Raw genomic sequence first — 17,941 nt, 5'->3', positions numbered from 1 at the left:
AAATTAGATGTAGTTGCCGAGTTTCCTCTTAGGCCAAGAGGTTCAGTAAAGATATCTCAACATAATGCAACTTCTACAATACAATTTTGAGGCTAAGAGGAACCACATGATACAAATACAGTATTAAATAAAAGTTAAGGCACTTTCTAAGGCATCAGAGAAATTGAGTGGCGAGTCTGGGCGAGTAGGGCAAACTCCTATGTGAAAATACAAGCGAACATTAAATTGTAAATGAAGGTGGAACTGAAACCAACAGTGCTTACCCCAATGTAGCCCACCTCGGGAGCGAGGATTTGTCGACGTGCGTCTGATCACTGGACTGATGAGAGAACGAAAGACCACGAAATCTTGCCTCACTCTCTTCAAAAGGCAAGGCTGGCCCCAGTGTGATTACTGAGTGACCAATCAGAGCACAGGAGCCTTCCCATCGTCATCGAGATGCACCAATCAAAACTCTTTATCGAGTCTCAATGTTTTCACAATATTCCAGAACATTGGCAGATACTAATCGCGATCTTTCCATCTTCCAGAATTAGCGAAGACATGCTTCTAGAATTGACAGGGGCCAACACACCCTGTTCCAAAAGTCTGTGTCACAAAATTTCTGGAACGTTACAAGATATCACTTAACCATAATCATTAACAATCTAGTAGTTACTTAGGTAGATAAAGGGAATACAAATAAAATATTTTACAATAAAATTTTACACCATACAAGTTAGGTAGATAAAGGGAATACAAATAAAATATTTTACAATAATATTTTACACCATACAGGTTAGGTAGACAAAGGGAATACAAATAAAATATTCTACAATAATATTTCACACCATATAGTAAACATTCTTTAAAAGAGATTCTCCACAGGTCTCAATAACTATACTCAGTTGGTGACAGTGCTTCTGCAAAAATACCATCAACTCAGATGCAACATGTCTCTTAAAACCCATTTTCTCCACTCCCACCGAGACTTTTTCCCTCCTAGTTGTGGAGCTATTAGTGATGAACACGGAGAAAGGTTCCATTAGGATATTTCTGTAATGGAACAAAGATATCAAGGTCGCTGGAATGAAGCAATGCTTGGGGATTATTGCTGGTTTCTGTGTAGGTATGCTCTGGAACTCGCTTATAAGAGGCAAGCAAAACGACAACGATCTCACGAAGCCACCACATACTTCTCTTCAGACCCAACCCCCTGCTAGGTATTCTTCCATCAGTTTACAACTCTTAGAACGTTACTGTCATTTTAAAAGTTTCAAATAGGCTTTCAATGTTGTTGGCATATGTAATTAAAACGTATCGTTTTCTCTCGATCTGTTAAAATAAAATACTTCCAGGTATTGAATATCACAGAAACTAGAGCTAATAAAAAAAATTTCTTTGTAATATTCATTTTTCCCAACCTTAAATTAGTAAGAATTGACTCACGAAGTGAAGGAAACATTCAACTTTTTGTTGTTGTACAGTGTTATCAGTCTTGGTCTCCCTCTACTTCTGTTACCCTCCAAGACCAAGTCCATTATTCTCTTAGGTAACCTATCATCCTCCATTCGCCTCACATGACCCCACTATCAAAGCCAGTTTATTCATACAGCTTCATCAGTCAAGTTCTTTCCTAACTTGATCTTTAACTCCTCATTCTGAGTACCTTCCTGCTATTGTTACCACCTGTTTGTACTGGTGATCATTCTCGCTATTTTCATGTCTGTTATTTATAACTTATGAATAAGATATTCTAAGTCCACCCAGCTTTCATTTCCGTAAAGCAAAGTTTGTCTGAAAACAGACCAGTGTAAAGACAGTTTTGTCCCGGAGCTGACTTCCTTCTTACAGAATTCTGTTGTTCGCAACTGCAAACTCACTACATTAGCTGTGCTGCACCTTGTTTCAATCTCACTTACTATACTGCCATCCTGGGAGAGTACACATCCTAAATACTTGAAGAAATTATCTACCTGTTCCTGTTTTGTATTCCAAACCTGACATTCACTTCTCATAAGGTTTCATACCTACTGACATCACTTTAGTCCTGGAAAAGCTGATTTTCATATCATACTCATTGCACCTATTTTCAAGTTCTAAGATTTTAGACTATAGGCTTTTGGCAAAATCTGCCACTAAGACCAAGTCATCAGCATAGGCCAAACTGCTTACTACATTTCCACCTAACTGAATCCCTCGCTGCCACATTATACCTTGCAGCAGATGATCTATGTAAACCATGAACAGCAAAGGTGTAAGATTACAGCCTTGTCTAACCCATGTAAGTACAGTGAAGAAGAACTCATTCTACCATCAATTCTTATGGCAGCCCAGTTGTCAACATAAATTCCTTTGATTGCTTTTAATAATCTGTCCTTAATTCCATAGTCCTCCATTATGATGAGAATCTTTTTCCTTCAAACTCTGTCATATGTCTTCTCCAGATCTATGAAACTTAAGCATAACTGTATATTACTCTCGTAGCATTTTTCAGTTACATGGCATATTTTGAAAATCTGATCCTGACAGCCCCTCTGTGGCCTGAAACCACACTGCTTTTTATCCAACTTACTCTCAACCACTGATTGCTCCCTCCCTTCCAGAATGCCAGTGAACACCTTGCCTGGTATACTGATCAATGAAATACCTCGATAGTTTTGCAATCCTTCCTGATCCCTTGCTTATGGATAAGCACAGTTACTTCTTTCATTCAATTAGAAGGTACCTTACTAACATTCCATGTTAATCTTATTACTCTGCAAAGCCATTTCCCACTATATTTCAACACTTCATGTCTAATTTCATCCAGCCCTGCTGCTGTAAGACAATGAAGTTTATTTACTATTTTTTCTGCTTCATCAAGCATAATTTCATCAACATCATTGCCCTCCTCCCCAGGAGCTCAGTTGTTCACGATGTTAACAGACAGATTTCCTTTTACATTGAGAAAATGTTCAAGATATTGTTTTCACCTGGGATCTGTTATTAGTTCACCTGATTTACCCAAAGTACCATTACTTTCCTTCTTCCATCCCTTTCTGAGATTCATTATTACTGTCCAGAAAAGTTTCCCTACCGCTTGACCCAGTATTTTCAAGTTTTTAGCAAAATCCTTCCAAGACGACTTCTTGGATTCAACAGTTATCTGTTTCACTTTGTTTCTTTCATCTACGTACAATTCCCTGTCTGCATCACTCCCTGTTTCAAGCCATTTCTGATACGCCTTCTTTTTATGTTTATAAGCTTCTCTCACTTCATCATTCAGCCAAGATGTTCGCTTTTTCCTACCTTTACACATTGTTGCTCCTAGGCATTCCCTTGCTGTTTCTACTACACCATATCTGTATGCCACCCGTTCTCTTTCTATATATGGAACCTGCTTGTTGACTATTGTTTTGGAACTCTTCACTTATCATATCCATTTACTTTTGTCTAATTTCCTTGTCCTGGAGCTTTTCTACCCTCATTTAACTGCAGACAGATTTCACTTTCTCCATCCTTGGCCTAGAGATACTTTGCTCACAATAGATCAGATAGTGGTCTGTAGTATCAAATAATCCCCTGAATACCCACACATTCCTAACAGATTTCCTGAATTCAGATTCAGTATGATACAGTAAATTATGTATCTGGTGCCCCTACCCTCCCATGTGCAGCTGTGTATAGCCTTATGCTTGAAGAATGTATTCATAACTGCTAAACCCATACTGGTACAGAAGGCCAGTAATCACTTCCTATTAGCTTCCATATCTTCCGCACATTTACCCATCACTTTCTCATAACCTTCAGTTTTATTCCCAACTCTTGCATTACCAGGTGAGTTGGCCATGCAGTTAGGGGCGCGTGGCTATGAGCTTGCATCCAGGAGATACTGGGTTCAAACCCCACTGTCGCCAGCCCTGAAGATGGTTTTCCGTGGTTTCCCATTTTCACACCAGGCAAATGCTGGGGCTGTACCTTAATTAAGGCCACGGCCGCTTCCTTCCCATTCCTAGGCCATTCCTATCCCATCGTCGCCCTAAGACCTATCTGTGTCGGTGCGACATAAAGCAAATAGCAAAAATAGCAACTCTTGCATTGAAATCGCCCATTAGCACTATCTTATCTTATATGTTGACCCTGACAATGATGTCACTCAGTGCTTTATAAAACATGTAAACTTCCTCCACATCTGCACCCTCACATGGTGAATAGACTGAGATAATTCTCGTCCTAATTCCTCCAAGTGTCAAATCTAACCACATCATTTGCTCATTTGTGTGCCTAACAGAAACTGTGTTATGTGCACTAGTATTCCTTAAGAACAGTCCTACCCCACACTCTGCCCTTTCCTTTTGATCATCACTCTATAATCTCCCTTCTCTTCCGTGTTATCTCCCTTTACTCAAATATCATTAACTCCTTACACATCCACACGCATCCTCTTTGCTGACTCAACCAGTTCTACTACCTTTCTTCCATAAACCCCAGTAATATTGACAGCTCCCCATCGAATTCCCTTTCGTTCGCCAAATTGTTTACAAGGAGTCCCTCGCCTTTCAAATTGTAGAGGGTCTCCGTCACTCCCATAGGTCCAAGGCTTACTAAAAAATTTTGAGCATGCTCAGTGAAAATTCTGTGAAGCAGGATGCTACTCTAATTACACATAGTCCCAGTGAGGATCTCTCCTCTAATAGGTTAGGCCCCACCAGTGGATTGTTTAGTCCTACCCGCCTATGCACAAGGAGGGCCAAGACTCATAATATGTTTGAGATGCCCACTCCCATTCCATAGCGACTGGTATCACAACTCTCAGGACCACTTACTAGGTAACTCAGCTGTTGCCCATGGTTCTTGAACTAAGAAGTAACTACAGTAACCCACACTACGAATCATACCATAGTTACAATCATTGGCAAAATTAAGCAAGTTCCAATACCTAAAACATCCCTTCATATTTCACTTCTTTGGTCAGTGAAAACATACTTGTGCCGATATATCAAGATAGTTAAAGAAATAAATATAATGTTACAATCAAAAGTACGGTAAGAAAAAAACTAGTATGGAGGAGAATCATACTGAAATTGTTCATCATAACATAGGCCTGTTAACTGTGAAAGTTTATAAAAAACTCCAAACAGAAATGAGGCTTTCCTTCAAGTTCTTAGCAGTAGGTTGACACTTTCTTTACTTGATTTGTTGATGTAGCTCCAGAAAAAAGTTTGGTAGCACCCTTTACAATATTTATAGTGTTTGTGCAGTGGACTGTCATATTTTCTAAAGGAATGCAAATTCATTACTTTCTCTTTCTTTGTGTCTCCCCATTTTCACTTTGTACCGTAGGATTTGGAAATAACACTTCTTCTATTATTTTGTCTCCAAAAGCTATCATACTAATAGAAGGTTCAGTGACATTTCTACAGATAATATATACATTCACAATAGCTGCACTGAAAATTATTCCAATAGATACATTTTTGGTACCACTGCAGTGACCTTCTGAGCACAGTATTTTAGCTTGGCATTTGATCCTTTATATTAAACCGGGCTTTTTCCACGTTATATTCTACTAATTCAAGAGGCTTCAGTACTGGACCAGATCACCTGTTTACTGTAACTTTCTGGTCTCCATTTTTCATTGATGGCAGCAAAATGTCATGCATATCTTTCCAATTTAGAACACACACACCACAGTCATTTTCCTTGGCAATTATTTCACCTTTATTTAGATTTTTACAAACAACCTTCTTCGGATTTCCCCTTCTGTTGTCTCTTGAGTGTTCCTAACAAGTCTGTTTTGTTTGTGATACAAATTCTTATAATTTTGTTAATTACCACCTATTGAATACAATAAAAACATAGTACAAACTTACATATTTATTAAGATGTTTATATGGTACAGGTTTTGCTCCTTTTTCGTGAGCATCATCAGCAACTATCATTCACTTAAGGTTGTATAAGATCATGAAACAATTCTTTTGGATCAAGATTATTCCTATAAAACTAATTGATAAATCTTATAACATTTTAAAAGTCACACAACAATAAAATTATGTCTTTAAGTTAAAACTTTTTGTCTAAAATCTATCTAAGTCTAACATTTTATTGACAAAACTCATCTTGTGAACATCTTTTAAATTGTTTAAAAAATAAAAAATAAATAAAAAATAAAAAACTTTTGAGATCTGGCTAATTGTATTGATTCATGTTGCTTAACTTGCATGATTGTCGTTAAAACTTCGTAAACTATATTGACAATTTTCTGCAGTTGATAATTGTCTATGTTATGGACATTTGATTTGTTCTCGTTGCTGGAGTAACATTTATACAAATGTATTGGCATAAATTTTATATTGTCAATAGGATAATATTGTTCGTGAACAAACTTGTTGATGAAACACTTTCTAATGTGATATTGGATTTAAAATGTTCTCGTACGTTTCATAATGGCTTGCTGGTATATTTTTCTTTCTGCTGCGTAATTGTTTGGTGTTACTACTTGTTGTTCTGTTTATATATAATATATAATACTGTAGTCACATCCTAATTCGTGAACCATGGTCAACGGCTGATTGGCCTAGTAAGTGGTCGTGAGAGTTGGGATAACTTTGCTGTGGAATGGGAATGGGCATCTTGGACATATTCTGAATCATGGCCTTCCTTGTACTCAGGCGGCCAGGACTGTACAATCCACCAGTGGTCCCTAACCCATTAGAGGAGAAATCCTCATTTGGACTCTCTGTAAGTAAGGGTAGCATCCTGCTTCACAGAATTTTCACTGAGCACGCTCAGAACGTTTTAAGCAAGACTCGGACCTTTGCGAGTAACGGAGTCCCACTCCAGTTTGACAGGTGAGGGACTCCTTGGAAACAACTTGGTGAACAAAATGGAATTTGAAGGGGAGCTATCAATATTAATGGGGCTTATGGAAGAAAGAAAGTAGAACTGGCTGAGTAGCAAAGAGGATGCATCTGGATGTACTAGGAGCAAATGATATCCATATAAGGGGAGATAAGAAGGAAGAGATAGGAGATTATAAAGTGTATTTGATGGATATTAAAAAGGGAAGGGCAGAGTGTGTGGTAGGGCTGTTCACACAAATACTATTGCATGCAACGTTTCTGTTAAGCATATAAATGAGCAAAATCCACCCATCGTTCACTCCCGTAAAGCAAAGTTGGTCTGAAAGACCGATGTAAAGATAGTTTCATCCGAGTGCTGACTTCCTTCTTACCTTCTTACAGAATACTGCTGATCACAACTGTGAGCTCACTGCATTAGCTTTACAGCATCTTGATTCAATCTCACTTACTATACTTACTACCATCCTGGGAGAACACACATCCTAAATGCTTGAAATTTTCTACCTGTTTTAGCTTTTTAACTGGACAATACCTGCTATGCCAGGTGGGTGTTGTCTTGGCTGTGTAGTTGGCTACAGATGCCCCTGATCAGAGTGGGTGACATTTGGGGACGATGTTTTTCTTTTTCTCATGATATGAGCATCATGTTATCCATATTGATGATTCCTTGATTCAGTCTAAAATTTAAAGAGGGGATGCTCCACCTGAATAATACAAGAATTTAAATTTCTATTATAGATCACATTAAAACACTAGAAACACTAGAAAGTAGGCCTCCCTCAAATAATGTACAGGATACAGTAGATTTAAAAAAGGTATGGGAAGGAAAGGGGGAAATTGTAGAAGATGGGTGGTGTAATGTTTCAATGGGAAGGACATTGCAGGCTAAGAGCTCTATTCAGGATCTGAATTCAGGACAGGTGTCTGTGAGAAATGGGTACTAGTCACTGGAATTAGAACAACAGAAAGAAGATGAGGAACAGGGGACAGTTGCTGAGAAGTGTGTAAGTTAGAGGAAAGGAAAAGGTAGGAAAGGGGAATGTAGAGTTGAGGATAGGAAAAGACAGGTGGAACAGGGTCGTAGGCAGGAGAAAAGGGAAGAGGATGTAAATTCTGCAGCCATCAGGAAAGATAGGGCTAACCAGGAGGGGAGGGTATCAAATGAGGTGGGTAGGGTTGAGGCTCTGGTAATGGGGGATTCAATTGTTAGATATGTGGGGAAAGTGTGTCCAGGAAAGGGAACCAGGGTTGAGTGTTATGCAGGAACTAGGTTAACTCTTTCCTGCGGGTTGCATAGTAAAGCATACTGGAGTCGCACATTGTCTCCCACGGGTTGCGTAGTAAAGCGCACTCTACTTTCAAACCGACTTCCTCTGCCATCTGTCTGCTAAACATATAACTTTTTGGAACCAGAGAATTCCCTACACTTCTTAGATACAACTGGTATGCATGGAATCCTAAAATAAAGTGCTATTTTATATGTTTTCTTAGATAAAAGAGACAGTTGACTGAATGTAAACACATTGTGGCAACATGGCTGCTCATAACCAGTTGAGTGCAGAGGATATTTGTTACAAATTAGATCAATATGTTGACAAATACAATGTTAGTGAGTTTGAAGTTGTAGGTATGATAATAAAAATGGTATGGGAAGCAGTTGGCACAGGATATGAATCTGAGGGAAAACAAAATATGCCACTGGACAGGAAATGTTCATTCAGGTACCGTCTCCTTTTAAAATCTTAGGCCTACTTGTACAAAACATAATTATCAGTTTTAATTCTCCAGTTGATTCTGTTTCTGGCTATGGGCCTCTACGTAATTATATAATATTCCAACTAATGTCAATTTATCTTGCAATCCCGTTCATTGAAAAATTGTTCATAATTTCTCTGTCCGAGAGGAAGTATGAGTTGCTACCTAAATATCTTCATCCGACGGATCCCGAATATGAAATAAATTGGGAGATTCAGAGTGAATTCCTGTGTTCTCTGCATTACCAAGGAAATTAGAGCCCCTTCAGGTCCACCAATTCAGACTGACTTCAAAAACAAGCAATTTAACTTTATGCACCATATTGGATGCTTCTTGATGTATTATTCTGAACGGGGGGGGGGATCCTGCATGTAATTAGGTGATCTCATATCATTTTAGAATAATTATAGTGTATTTTCCATTGTTACAAAATTTGAAAGGGTTATCTTAAGAGGTTTTTACAGAATAAATTATTTAGTGAAGGTACTCTACAACTATGCCTGACAAGCAAATTATTACTCTAGGTTTCGCCAGACAGTGAGTCAAAGATATTCCATGGGAAAGGGTTAAGGCAGATGTTGGGGAAAGTAGAAGAGAAGGAGGAGGGAAAGGAGAACGTAGTAGTGTTTCATGTTGGTACCAACAACATAAGGCAAGAGGTATAAGTACCAAGATAGTTGAGGATGTGTGGGATCTGGTAAATGCAGAACGGATGAAGTTTAAGGAAGCAGAGATTGTTGTCAGTGGAATACTGTGTACAAAGGATACTGACTGGAAGGTGATTGGGGATTTAAATGAGACTACGGAGTGGGTATGTGGGAAACTGGGAGTGAGATTTCTAGATCCTAATGGGTGCATAAGGGATAGGGATCTGCGCTCAGATGGCCTTCAATTAAACTGCAGTGGTATGTATAAGTTAGGAAATTTGTTTAGAAGGCTTATGGGGAGGTACATTCAGGGAAATGGGGTGGTCTAGGGAGCGATGATAAAGAGTACAGGGTTCTGGAATTCAAGTAGGTATTCTCGTCATTTGTAGCGCAATAGAGTATGTATAAATTCAAATATTAATATTCTGACTTCATGTCCTATGTTGTAGTAACTAAATATTAAATGCAAGCAACGAGATCACTGTTGGCCATACTGTTTTCCGATTGGGTTGGAGAGTTTTCTCACTAGAGATAATACCACCTCTTCGCTGTCTGAGGGCTCGTGACTGGAGTTTTTTTTCCCAATCTGCTTTTACATCACACCGACAGAGATAGGTTTTATGGTAGGTTCGAACCCCACAGTCGGCAGCCCTGAGAATGGTTTTCCATGGTTCCCCATATTCACACAAGGCAAATACTGGGGCCGTACCTCAATTAAGGCCACGGCCGCTTCCTTCCCACTCCTAGCCCTTTCCTATCCCATCATCGCCATAAAACCTATCTGTGTTGGTGTGATGCAAAAAACTAAAAACAAAACAATCTCCCGAATGCAAGCTCACAGCTGCCTGCTTCTAACTGAATGGCCAACTGTTTCTGTGACCGAATTGAGCCACTCCTTCCTAGGTGATTCCCTGGTTCTTTCCGTCATATCTCCTTGTTATAAACATTAAAATATGAGAACACTCCACGCTTCAAAACCCTGCGAATTTTCCCCACAGACAATGGAATAAACCTTTTCATGTATCTCTTAGTCCTTTGTTCATGCCCTTGTTGAGTACAGTATCTTTAGTTTGGTTCGTGCCCTTGTTAGGTGCAGTATATGCAGTTTGAACAATGAAGAATATATCCATTGTAATTTGTGATAGGCAAGTGCTGACCAGATTTCCCTGGAAAAGAACCTGGACACTTCAATTTAAACTTCACTTCAGTACTTACCATTCATCTATTTACCCAGATATTATGATGCTGGTAATTAATTGTAATGCAGCAGCTGCAAAACCATGCTAAGAGGAGGTTTAGGGTCTGGTTTAATAATAGTGAGGTCTTGCCAAATAGCTTATGAATCAAAGATGAAGTGCTGTCATTTGATCAAAAGCTGTGGTTGTGATAGATAGCAGGGTATCGAAACATACCATCTTCAGCAGCTAATTTCATCTTGAGAATTCTGGGAGGTTTTTTTTTTTTTTTTTTTTTCATTTTTTCATGTCAGATCTTCCAGCATGAAGGATTGTGAGCACTGAATTACAAACCATAACTCATTTTTATTGCTTATTTTATTTTCTTTCAAATGCAGAAATTCCTTCTCTAAAGCTTCATTAAACAAGCATTTTTGGTTAGCCATTATCATTTACACACACAGCTCTGGATTGGATTTAACAAGCATTACAGAGGCAGCACTTCATTTCATTTGTAAACAGTGCACTTAATTTAAATTCATAAAAGGTGGAGAAGTTCTCAGATCACTAGCCACAGATATTGGTTTCAGTTTAACCTAGATTTTAGAATTTATCTGCTGACTTCAATATTTTAATTCTCCAACAACCATTGTTACTGTTTAAGCCAACATGTCTGCATGCACTTCTAAACGGAAGCTGTTTCCAAGTTAATTTATGCCTGTTGTTAGAGCCTTTTATGATGATGTAGAGAGGGTAACAAATTAAGAAGTTAAGTTTCATGAAATTCTAGAGATAGTTACCATCTCATCACACTGCAGTTGGATGGAAATATCCTTGTGGTGCCTTTGTGAAAATACTTAATTTCATATTGCTCTTCAGTTCTTGCCTTGCTGGTAATGATAATATTAACTAATTGAGGAAATATCATAAACAGTTTGCTTCTCCATTAAAAACTGGGACAATTAAGTGTCCCAAAGATTTTTCTTGGGGCACACAGAAAATTGTGTGGAAACTAGGACTGTTGTGACAAAACCGGTCTGACTGGTCAGCCTAGGTAGTCAGGATGTTACTTTGCAGGAATTCATGTTCCAAGGTACATATATAGTAGTTATGGTCCTCAATGCAATAGGAAATTCACAAGGAAATTAATTGGGGGCTCGTGCCTGTACTTGAATTTATACAGCCTCAGATTTGTACCTAGTGACCTTCAACATCGTCTTAAACCTGAAGTTCTTGACCAGTCAGTATTTTGATGATAGCAATGGCCATTATTGTAAGTGGTAAATTTTAAAGCATAATGATGGTTTGTGTACTGCTGTAATAAGGGACTCTGGAGTGACAGTGATTATGTATAAATATAGTTTATAGTATTTAAAGGACTTGGTAAAAATGAACCATTAGGTCTCAATTAATAGATTGAAAATATCATGCCCTTAATCTGTTCCTAGACATATTGCTTCTGATATTGTACATTCTTGTGATCGATTTTAATGAGTTTATGCCATCACTTTCATCTTTAAGCTTCTGTGTGCTGCTGCCAGTGAGTTTAAGTAATATCTGATAGGAAACATTACAAATTATTATTCCATAACTAACGATGGCAGAAGTAAGGAGGACATAAAATGCAGATTAACACAAGCAAGGAAGAGCTTTCTTAAGAAAAGAAATTTGCTCACTTCAAACATTGATATAGGAATTAGAAAGATGTTTTTGAAGACTTTCATGTGGAGCGTAGCATTGTATGGAAGTGAAACATGGACAATAACTAACTCAGAAAGAAAGAGAATAGAAGCTTTTGAAATGTGGTATTACAGAAGAATGCTGAAGGTGAGGTGGATAGATCGAATCATGAATGAAGAGATACTGAATCGATTTGGCGAGAGGAGATTGATTTGGCTAAATTTGACGAGAAGAAGGGATAGAATGATAGGACACATCTTAAGACACCCAGGACTTGTTCATTTGGTTTTTGAAGGAAGTGTAGGTGGTAAGAACGGTAGGAGTAGACCAAGGTATGAATATGACAAGCAGATTAGAGCACATGTAGGATGCAATAGTTATGTAGAAAAGAAAAGGTTAGCACATGATAGGGTGGCATGGAGAGCTGCATAAAACAGTCTATGAACTGATGACTCAAACAACAAATTATTATACCACAAGAAATGTAATTGAATTTGGAATAACTTGGAATGAATGTATTGTGTGTATGCATTTTGTAGCAAATTCTATTTTTATGAAGATTAGTAAATGCTATGCTATTAATTTGCTGATGTTTGTAGAGATAATGTTGTATAAGCTTGCCTTTTTTCAAGAAATTGTTGCAAGCTATTCTAAACCAACGGTGAAAGCCTTATGGTAAGCATTAGGCACAGTAGTATGTTGTATGGTCTTTTTATTAATTATGAATTTATGAACTCTTTCTAGGTGTGGATTGGAAATCGTTGACAATTCCTGCCTGTCTTCCGATCACCACTGACTATTTTCCAGATAAACGTAGCCTTCAGAATGATTATGTTGTCTCTGATTACAATCTGCTGCCAGACGATGTCAATGCAGATTTTGCTCAACAAAGAGGCATCTACAGGAAACCACTTACTACTCCTGAAGTATTCCGTGAATTAGTATCTCAGCGGCTAGCACAGGTTAGATAGGAGCTTTATTTTTTTGTTGTCTTGAAGTCAGTATCATTGTTTGTAACTGAATAGTTTTAAATTAACTCTCATCACGTGTGGTACTAACCAGTTAATGAACTGAAAATTCTAGCTGTAATTCACTCATTTTTTACTAAAGATCTATTTACTATGATCAAGTCAAGAGATTGGAACACAAAAAGGATTCACTATATTACATATTATTGTTAACAGCTGGAAAAAAGAAGCCAGTAAGCTGGAAGTTTTGCATGTGTCTTAATCTAGTGATCATAAGAAGCAGGTTTTATGTGGAAATCTCAAGTTTCCATATAGAAAATGTCATAATCATTAACCAGGGTTCAAACTGCAATTACTCTGTTGAAAAGCTCCTTTTAACAAACAGATTGATCATTTTCAGGTCATTTATAGAAAGACAAGAACATGAATGGGAACACATAAGAGGATAAACACAATGACAGGTAAACATTGGAAGAGGGAGCAACAGAAAAAGAAGATGAGGACAAATATGATAACACAAGAGGGCAAGGACATCCACCATATCTCCATATACTACCATCTTCAAGTAGATCGGCTGTCTCCTTATCAATCCCGGGTTTGCTTCATCCCTTTCCCGACAGGTTAATTTCTGCTTCCCGGCTTTACCAGGAGGGTGGGTATCAATACACATTGAGGGGCCATCTTGACCATCTTCAGTCTTTCAGGATATATACATATGCATTTTATAAAATAAAGTCCTGTCAGGAATCTGTCTTGTGTTTGTGTGGGCTAATCCTGAGAACCACTGAACATATTTTGATGTAGTTTTCATCATTATATAGAGCTTTTACTGAGGAAGGTTTAGGTGTATGAAACATTAGTCTATAACAAAAAGGAACTGAGAAGTTGTAAGTTTAGGGAAGGAAGTCAAAGAAGAAACAAAAATAAGGTTTATATCATCATCATCATCATCATCATCATCATCATCATACAATATAAGCTATGAAGGTTTCTCCAGTCTCACGTGCAAGATTGCTTGTTATCTTAAGTACATTCCATTTTGTTGATTCATTATCATCATCATCTTGAACAGCTTTCAGTCTTTGGCCAGGTCTGTTGGGAACATATGCCCCTCCATTATCTTCTGTCTACCGATATTATGTTCTCTTATATCTTTCTCCATTCATGTCCTCTGACCTCAACACCCTCCTTAACTCCTTGCAGCCATCTCTGTCTCTTGACCTTCCTCTAGGTCTCTTTCCTTCCATTGCAATATCAAACATTCTCCTTGGCAATCTTTCCTCATTCATTCTCCTCATGTGCCCATACCACTGTAATCTTCATCTTTCTATTCTTGCTGTTACGGGTTTCTCTTTCATTGCTCCATATGTCCAGTTTTGTCACTCCAGTCATAATCTTAAGGAAGTTCATCTCACAGGCCTGTATCCAACTTTTATTTCTTTACTTCATTACCCGTGTCTCTAATGTACAAGTCAGTATGGGAACATAGTAGGCTGTATTTAAAATCTGTTTGCACATCTGTGGCACTTCTTTGCTATATATAAAACCTTTTACACACTTAAAGAATTGGTCAGCCTTTCTGTCCTGTTCATTTATATGTGACCTGTTTGTCCCACTTTTCTCAATGCTGCATTCCAAATATTTAGAACTTTCTACTTTCCGTAGTTGCTTCATGAACTAAATTAATAGGCAAATAAAACCACTCTCAATATCACATTTTCAAGGATATTTATTTTCTATTCCAAGAAAAGTTCTGGTACACCAAAACGGAGTGCCAAAGTAAAATGGAGTTGCGTTCATCAAGATTTGACTTGGAAGTCATCCTTGGCCAATTAACTACCTGAATTTAATACTCTGTTTATGCTTACCACGTCATATTTGAATACGAAATTAGAACAACCTAAGGGGTTACCATGTTCTCCTTTCAAATGTGGTCAGTGTACCTCTACTGATATGACCATGAATGGCATAGGCATTCAAATCTGTTCAGCTTTAAGTTTGTACTAGTTGACTGAATGTCAGAATTAGACTACATATTTCAGAAACTAAATGTGTTATCCTAGAAACCCTTTATGCACAGTGTTTAAAGTTCTGTTTCCTGGGGGCTGTATCCGTATTAATATCTTAAAAACATTGAGCACATGACACAACGACATACAGCTCCAGGTGTCTAAGGACAGATTCCAGCAAATGTATACCCACTTTGTCAAAGGTTTGCCCCTAGGCTTTGTTAATAGTCATTCAACAGGCAGATCTTGTTGGAAATTGCTTTCTTGTCAATTTTCTATCATATAGTAAGAAAATGGCAGTTTTTTTATCCAATGTAGTCTACTCAATTACTGTTAAGAGAACAATTTTTATTGTTTTTTGACCACTTATATCCTCTAATTCTAATGATTCTCATATCTCTAACCAGGTACAATTCATAAGTCCTGAGGCAGAAATTAAATTTCTCAGTAGCATCACTGTCGTGCCATTTTTAATTTTCAGGCCATGGGGAAGCAACTCACTGAAGCATTAACTGTCAAAGGTTTTGGTAAGAAGTTGTAAAATCTCACTAATATCAAATACAGTAGAGACAATACGCGACACTCGGCGAGATATCGAGGGACAGGTATTAGAGCTCTCTCTAGCGGATTGACCTGAGAACTACTGATTCTGTCATAAGAGCACGTGTATTTATGTGGGAAATTTTTGGTGTTATTTATGCGTTTTCAGTGCGTTGACATAATTAAATAGTAGCGTGTGACGTTCCTTGATATCTCCTCTCAACATGAGGGGAAAGGTATGTGCCATGTTTGGCTGCATTAACTATGAAGTAGAGAAGAATGCACAGTCTTTCTTCAGTTTCCTTCATGACAAAAAAATGTAAGTAATATTTTGTTTGCATATATATGCTTCTTTTTTTTTTTTTTTTTTTTTTTTTTTTTGCTAGGGGCTTTACGTCGCACCGACACAGATAGGTCTTATGGCGACGATGGGATAGGAAAGGCTTAGGAGTTGGAAGGAAGCGGCCGTGGCCTTAATTAAGGTACAGCCCCAGCATTTGCCTGGTGTGAAAATGGGAAACCACGGAAAACCATTTTCAGGGCTGCCGATAGTGGGATTCGAACCTACTATCTCCCGGACGCAAGCTCACAGCCATATATATTCTTCCAGTGACAAAGAGATTTTTATAGAACTTCATAATCTTCTGACCTGCTCAACCCATATTTTAACTGGCTTAAAATATAATATGCATATTTTATTGTATAGTGCAGCAGTTAACCTTCAATACAGATGTGTTGTTGTAGGTGTGATCTGTGGGTTTGATTTAATTCAGGAAAATACATATACATATGAGTGTGGGTGGTTGTGTTCCAAGTTACACCATTTGGAATGCCGTAATGCGTTGTCGAGCACTGAAGAAAATATGGGTGATTTAAGAAATGTACGTATTTTGTTGAAACAATATGATGATGCAAATTTGCTTTACACTAATATAATTGCATTATGGCAAGTATTGCTTATAGGGAAAGTTTGAATGTTTCTGAGGCTAAATTTATATATTTCCTTTTTGTTAGTAGGCTTCAAGTTAAAAGGAAAATTGTCCAGCTCTTCAATGTAAATTCATTGAATCATGTGTGTAAGGAATGTGCTGATATTTTTGTTGACAAGTGTTTTAATATGATGATACAATGCTTTTAAATGAGAAAAAAGAAAAATCTAGCCGTGAACGTTCAGGCAGAAATTCTAAAGCTAAAAAAGTAATACATAAATGAAAGATCAAGCCCTTTGACAGCAGTCCATTTCATATCTTGATTATATGTCTAATTTCAGTCTTTAAATAATAACCTGTTAAATAATTCTTCATTCATTTATCCAGAATTGCTTTAGCTACTTTGAAGTGAATATCTTAGTAACACTTTCTTTCTAGACAAAATTTATTTATCCATTACCTTATATACATTTCCGTTGATATTTGAATTTAGTGCGAATTTTCAGGTCAAGCCACTAGGAGCGCCACTTGCGACTTGTCTCCCATTTTAACAAGGCTAAATCCGAAAGTGTCGCATATTGTCTCTACTGTATTTGCTAATATCATCAAAAATTAAAGTATTAACACTGATATAAGTTTCATTTTTAAGCACAAGCTCATGCACGCACTGTCTGTCTGTCTGTCTGTCTGTCTGTCTGTCTGTCTGTCTGTCTGTCTGTCTGTCTGTCTGTCTGTCTGTCTGTCTGTCTGTCTGTCTGTCTGTCTGTCTGTCTCAATGAGTGTGATAGCTGACTGACTTTGTTGCTAAACTCGCCAAGGTCACCTTGGTGTGAATCCCATAATTACAAGTGAGATATTAAACATAAAAAGATAACTTCCAATGGTTCTAATTCCACATCTTGTGTGCTACAACTTAAGGTTAATCTGTGTAAATAAAATATGAGTATTGTCTATACTTTTGTCAGAATGTTTTTGAAATTGGTATCTGTGTGTTGTCTATCACAGAATACGAAGGAAATGTGACTTTTTAAATTCCCATCTGTATATGTACAGTTGAACTATAAAAAATTTGCACATAAAAAATTTTAAAGTCCTGTATCAGGTTTCATCGTCCTTGGGTGAGGTGGTACAGCCACCAAAAAAAAAAAAAGTTATACAACTTGCTTATTATTAAACAACACATTCCTGACAAAATGCGACTGTCAGCACACAGTGTAACTGTCCGCATATTAGAATAACATAATAGAATATAATGAAATGGATGAGAAACTGCCATGGTTGAATAAATATGTGAATTGAGGGACACATCTAACAAGTGAAGCTCGATGTAAAGCACTTCACATACCGAGCTCGATAGCTGCAGTCGCTTAAGTGCGGCCATTATCCAGTATTCGGAAGATAGTGGGTTCTAACC

At 37.6% G+C, this 17,941-nt stretch overlaps 1 protein-coding gene across 3 annotated transcripts in view; it reads left to right on the top strand.

Moving 5' to 3' along the window:
• Window positions 1–17,941, top strand: part of Iml1 (GATOR complex protein Iml1) — a 724,094-nt gene that overhangs the window by 449,046 nt on the left and 257,107 nt on the right. For all 3 annotated transcript variants that reach the window (XM_067141784.2, XM_067141783.2, XM_067141785.2), the window contains one exon: window positions 12,826–13,043. In XM_067141784.2, the coding sequence (XP_066997885.1) occupies window positions 12,826–13,043 (218 nt within the window). The remainder of the gene's footprint in view (window positions 1–12,825; window positions 13,044–17,941) is intronic.

This window comes from Anabrus simplex, chromosome 2 (assembly GCF_040414725.1).
Source record: "Anabrus simplex isolate iqAnaSimp1 chromosome 2, ASM4041472v1, whole genome shotgun sequence".
Classification (NCBI taxonomy): domain Eukaryota; kingdom Metazoa; phylum Arthropoda; class Insecta; order Orthoptera; family Tettigoniidae; genus Anabrus; species Anabrus simplex.
This window is presented reverse-complemented; position numbering and strand designations above follow the sequence as displayed.